The sequence below is a fragment of the Echinops telfairi genome, unplaced genomic scaffold (genome assembly GCF_000313985.2).
Source record: "Echinops telfairi isolate 266 unplaced genomic scaffold, ASM31398v2 ScPeMD7_1;HRSCAF=3_0, whole genome shotgun sequence".
NCBI lineage: Eukaryota > Metazoa > Chordata > Mammalia > Afrosoricida > Tenrecidae > Echinops > Echinops telfairi.
This window is the reverse complement of record NW_022103896.1, coordinates 92,328,380-92,333,803: the sequence shown is the minus strand read 5'-3', so window position 1 is coordinate 92,333,803 and position 5,424 is coordinate 92,328,380. Positions and strand designations below refer to the sequence as shown.

Sequence of the window (5,424 nt, the reverse complement as noted above, 5' to 3'; positions counted from 1 at the left end):
ACCCACCTCCCCACCAATTTGGATCGCTTGTTGTTCCCTTGTCCCTGGGTTTGTTATCCTCAAGTATTTTACGATGTTGCTAATTCTATTATCTCATTGTTCATCTTCTGGGCTTCCTTCTAATTTAAGGAATTTACTTTTCAGTTTCTTCTGCTGTTCTCTCGAGTGTTCCCCACAGATCTTGAAAGGGCAGAGACATCATTCTTCTGAATTCTGAGCCTGGTAGTTGCAGGGCCGCTTCTCAGTCTACCATGTTGGGTTTGAGTGATTTTCAGCTGTGTCTGTTGTTCTTCATTTGGGGGTTTACTGTGGTTGACTGTTGTTTCCTCATTATCATGCAGCTCTTAGTGCTGTGCGAGCTGATGCGTTGTGTGGAGGTAGTTGTTTCTGTCTAGAGACATGGGAGAGGGAAATGGAGAAAAGGTCAGAAAAAAAGGTAAGAGACATGGAGAAAGTGGAGAAGAGCAAGTGAACGTAATGATAGTCATAATAAGTGGCTGTCTGGATAGGCCACAAATTTGTAAAATTATTGGCAAAATATATATTTAAGTGAAGTAATTAGAATTCATACGTTTCATGAAAATATGAGGAAAATTGAGGAAGCAGAAAGAGATAGTGAGTGGATGTTCAGGGAGATGAGGGAAAGGGGGCCAAAGACTCCCGTGTAGCTTGGTGTGGGTGCTGATGCTCTGTTGCTATAGCAGTATGAATGTGGGTCTGCCAGTGCCATGGGAGTGAGGGAGCCCTTGTTTGGGTGGATGTGGCGGGATCCACAGGCCTGCAGGTTTTCCCAGGTTGGATGTGTATTTTCATGAGGATAGGGTGGCAGCAGAAGCGGTCGCCAGAAGAGGAAGTAGAAGAGAACTAGAAAAAAATGATAAAAGTATTAAAACCAAAGAAAAATGTTTTAAAACTAGGTAGGTAGGGGCTCCTGCTCCTTTGGTAGTTGTGTGTGTGTGTGTGTGGGTGTGTGTGTGTGTGTGTGCGCGCACACGCGCGCACTCCATAGGGGGTATGGGCACACGGGTTGGGGAGGGTACCAGAGAATGAAGCAGGAAAGGAGGAAGGAAAGATAAATGGGAAAGTGAACCAGGGCTACTGTATCAAGCTGCCCATACAGTTTGCTATCCACTGGAGTCCTCAGAGGCCCTTGAGCTCAGGGGTTCGGCTGGCTAGGTTGTCTCAAGGGCTGAGAAAACCAGTGCCTGGGAGGAGTAGCGGCAGCCTCACGGAAGCAGCTGGTCCCTCTGGGCCGTGTTAAAGGGGAGTCTGTGAGCAGGTGCTGCTGCTCTCCTGCTTTAAGAAACGTGGGTCCACTTAGCTTTTGAGTTGAGTTTCTAGCAGCGAGTCAGCGCAGGCTACCCCTCCTAGTGGAGCTTCTCCAGTACGTGCGGAGGGCTTCTCGTGCTTGTTGTCTGGCAGCCATATTCTCCTGCCTCTGCTCTTTGTTTTTTGAGGTACAGTGTTTCGATTATTTTTGTGCCCACGACTTTTTTGCCCTAAAAAATCCTTGCCTCCTTCAAGACCATGAAGTCATTCTCCTTTAATTTTTCTAGATGCATGGTAGCTATTGGTGTCACATTCAGATCTGTGAACAGTTTCACATTCTGTGTGTGATGTGAGGGACATGTCCAGTTCGACTGGTTGGTTGCTTGGTTGGTTGGTGTGGTTTTGTTGTTGGTTTTGGTGTTTTCTATATCCATATCTAGGAAGATAGATGAGGCTTTCCCATTGATTTTTTATTTTATTTTTTAAAGCCTTAGAAATGCTACCGTGAGTGTGAATTGACTCGGGAGCAGTGCATTTTATATGCATATCTGTTTGCTCCAGTGCCTGCCTTTCCATAATGAATTACATTCCACATTCATTGAAAAATCAAATATATGTGTAGGTCTATTTCTGAACTTACTGTTTTGTTCCATTGAGCCATTCTTTTATCCCGATAGCAATGGCATACTCTCTTAATTGCTATATCTTTCTATTAAGTTTAATGTCTGGTGCTTGTTAATTAGTGTTCCCCTATACATCTTAAAACATCCTATCGGTTTCTACAAAATAGCTTGATGGAATTTTAATTGAGGTTGTGTTTAATTTGTTGAGAAATTGGGTGAAATTTGATATATTAACAAGACTACATGTTCTTTGAATATGCTGTCTCCTTTTATTTACATCTTTTTAATTTTCTCAGCAATTTTTTTGTAGTTTTCAGTGCAAAGTGGTATACATCTGTCATTAAATTTATCCTTAGGTAGGTGATGTTTTAAATGCTAATGTAAATTTCAATTTCCAATGTTGTAGTGTTAGTACAGAAATAGGATTTTTTGGTGCCTCACATCTGCAATCTTGCAAAACGTGCTTATTAGTTCTAGAAAGTAGTTTTTCTTTTCTATTGAATTATCTACATAGACCACCTTGTCATTTGCAAATAAGGAAGCTTTGTGCCTTTCCTTTCCAAATCGTACCTTTTGTTCCTTCACTGGCCTTGCCTGTTTTTTCCAGTGCAATGTCGATTAAAAAATGGGAAGAAGCTTTGGGAGTCAAGGGGTGGCAAGGCATTAGCCGTGGTCTCATGCTGGGTTTCGGTGCCAAGGCCTCGCTACTCTCATAGGCCAACAGTGGTCCTCGCCATCTTCTTGCACCATGAGGAGCTTCTTTGCACTCAACCCTGCCACTCAGGCCCCAGACTCCCTCAGCCTGCACCGAGACACTCATTGACTGCTGCCTGCTCCCGAGGGGCTCAGCACTTTCCTTAATCTCACTGTTCAAACAGGTCTTTTATGCCAACCCTCCCTGTACCTCAAGGCCCAAGCGCCACTGACTCCAGTGGCCAGCTTTCATGGAAAGTAGGGCTGCTGTTTTGCCCTATTCCACCTGCCATTCCAGTGTGAGCCATACAAGGGTGCCAATCCCACATCAGGTTTCAGAGCCCACCCTCCCAAAGCTGGCAGCCCTGCCTGGGACCAGAGGCCACTCAGGGCAACCAGCTGACGATAGCCATGTGTAACTCTCGTATTCTTGTCCCCCTGCCTTGTAGGTGAGCCTACCAAAAGCAGAAGTGAAGAGGCCCTGCCTGACCGTGGGGCCAGGCCCTCTGTCCACTACAGTCATCCCTGGAACTACTCTGGTCCTGCCCATACCCATGCCAGGTACTGCCCTCTCCATGGTCCCAACTCTGCTCTGTGCAGGGCCTCGGGGCCCATGTAGAGGCCTGTTCTCAGCTCCCATGTCCTGAAGGTGCTGACTAGCTCAAATGGACCAGCTTCAGGGGTCAAGGCAGCCAAAATCTCATTCGGGTGCCAGGCCTGGGTGTATCCAGGCTTACCAGTGCTCCCAACATACATGCAGTCCCCTCATCTAGCCCTAAGCTACAGATCACATAGCTTTCTGCCCTGCCACTGGCCAGATGGAAAACTCTGAACATCACAAAGAGATGTGATTGTGATCTCGCTTTGAAGCAACCTATCCTACCAGCCTGGGCGCAATGCCCACGCCACAGGGCCAGTCTAGCTTCCACATCCCCCTCATCGTGACAGGCAGCCCTGTGTATACCAGTAGGGAATAGGGGAGGAACAGTGTGTTCATGCAGTACTTGCTTCCTTTCTGCTAGATACAGTCTTCAGTCCCATTCTTGAGACATTCCTAAGTCCCAGTGGTGTGCACTTATGATACTTACTCTAGTTGACCAAATCGATTATCAGGACATTGTCATGATCTTGCAAAATATGGTGCTTTGGAGTTAAGTGTTCCCATTCCCTAATGGAAAGAGATGTTTAAAAGAAGTATATATATTTCATCAATGGCTCTTGAGTTAACAGCCTTATCTCATGTTTTAAGCTGCAGAGATAGGAATTGTTAACAAATTGGAAGCTAAATCAGACTTTTAGTTTTCTGTTGTAAGTGCCCCCCCCCCCACTTTTTATAAGGGATAAAATGGAATTGGTTATCTTTAGTATCGAAGAGTTGCAAATATTCAGCGAGTGCTGCTCAATACTCAGAAAAGTAGGTCTCTCTGGATTTAGCCAATGATTAAGGGAAGCCAGATGGAAGCACATTCTTAACTGGAGTATTCTGCTTGCTTTGCTTGGGCTGCCGTATGGCCATGATTTCTCAAGGAGGACATTTTTAGCAGTGGCTGGCCTCTTAGAGAGGCTACAAAGAACCTGCTAGAAAATGCTAAGTGAACAAACAAACTCTACATAACCCAAAAGCTGAGAGGCTGCCCTGGGCTTCGTCTCCTGTCGGGTGAGGGTGGGTCAGTGTGTGTGAGGCAACCCTCCTGCTGACTCTCCTTTCTTTTCAACGATTTGCACCGAGGCCCATGATCTCAGGAGCAGCACGCCCTTGGCCGCTGGCCTGCAGGTGGCCCTGTGGGCAGTCCTCCAGATTGACTTGCTGAGGGCCAGGCGTCTCTTCTGAAGACTTCACTGGCACTCATCCCAGATAGGCATAAAAATGGCCCACTGTGGGGCCTGGAGGTACAGTCTCCTCTGCTGGCAAAGATGCTAGAGAGCAGACTGCCTCCTAATGCCGAGATGTGGATGGTATACTCCTTTTGTACTTGGGAGCATTACTAGAACTGATTAAATCATTTTGGTTTGAGTGTATTGTTCCATTAATTCAGTTAGAATTGAATTTTCTAGGTGGTTGTGCAGAACCTTCTGCCTGGACCCAATGCTGCTGTTAAGCTATTTATATTCTCTGTATCGTGCACCCACGTCTGTTTGGATTCGGAGTCATGTCTCTCTTTCATGAGTCAAATTGCTAGCTACTCTCACAGTCTCTCCTCCATCTCGCACCGAACCTAAGGTTTGCAGTCTCTCTCACCCATTAGTCCTTGCCTTGCACATGGGCAGCTGTAGCTTGAAATTACCAAGAGACTGTGTATATTAAGGAGAAAAATAAACTTTTGCTTGAAAACAGTGTGGAAAAAGTTGTTTTCTTCCTCCTCTCACAGAAGAGCAGGCCATTTGGGGGCCTCTTAGGAAGGGTCAGAGCAGTGAGCAGAACTGCACTGGCCCTCCCTCAGGGGCCAGGGCAGCCATCCCAGCTTTGTGTCCACAGGTGTGCTGCCATCTCCACCACCACCACCACCCACCTTGAGGGGCAGGAAGCTGAATAGAAGCCTGGGGTGAGGCCAAGGGATGGCAGAGGAGCCCTACTGACAGGGCTGTATTTCCCATAGCCCGGTGCTGCCAGCCTTAATTGCCAAAGCCCCAACTCTGCTGGTGGGTAAGGATGTAGCCCAGCAGTGACCTGTGCCCACCCTGAAGCTCCCAGACTTGGCCAGCTTGGAGGTCCAGCTCTGCTGCCTCCCACCCAAGTCCCCGCCCTGAGCCTGACCGCAAGACAGTGAGGAGCCTCTAAACATGTATTACGTTTTCCAAAGGAGTGGGCCAATGAAAGGCACCTGTCACCCCTGGGAAG

General features: G+C 47.1%; 1 protein-coding gene across 1 annotated transcript in view; it reads left to right on the top strand.

Moving 5' to 3' along the window:
• WNK2 (WNK lysine deficient protein kinase 2) overlaps positions 1-5,415 on the top strand; it is a gene marked incomplete at its 5' end in the record, with an annotated part of 187,400 nt that extends 181,985 nt beyond the window's left edge. The window contains one exon of the mRNA XM_045294376.1: positions 3,035-5,415. Coding sequence (XP_045150311.1) covers positions 3,035-3,232 — 198 coding nt within the window. The remainder of the gene's footprint in view (positions 1-3,034) is intronic.
• Positions 5,416-5,424: the final 9 nt, after the last annotated feature.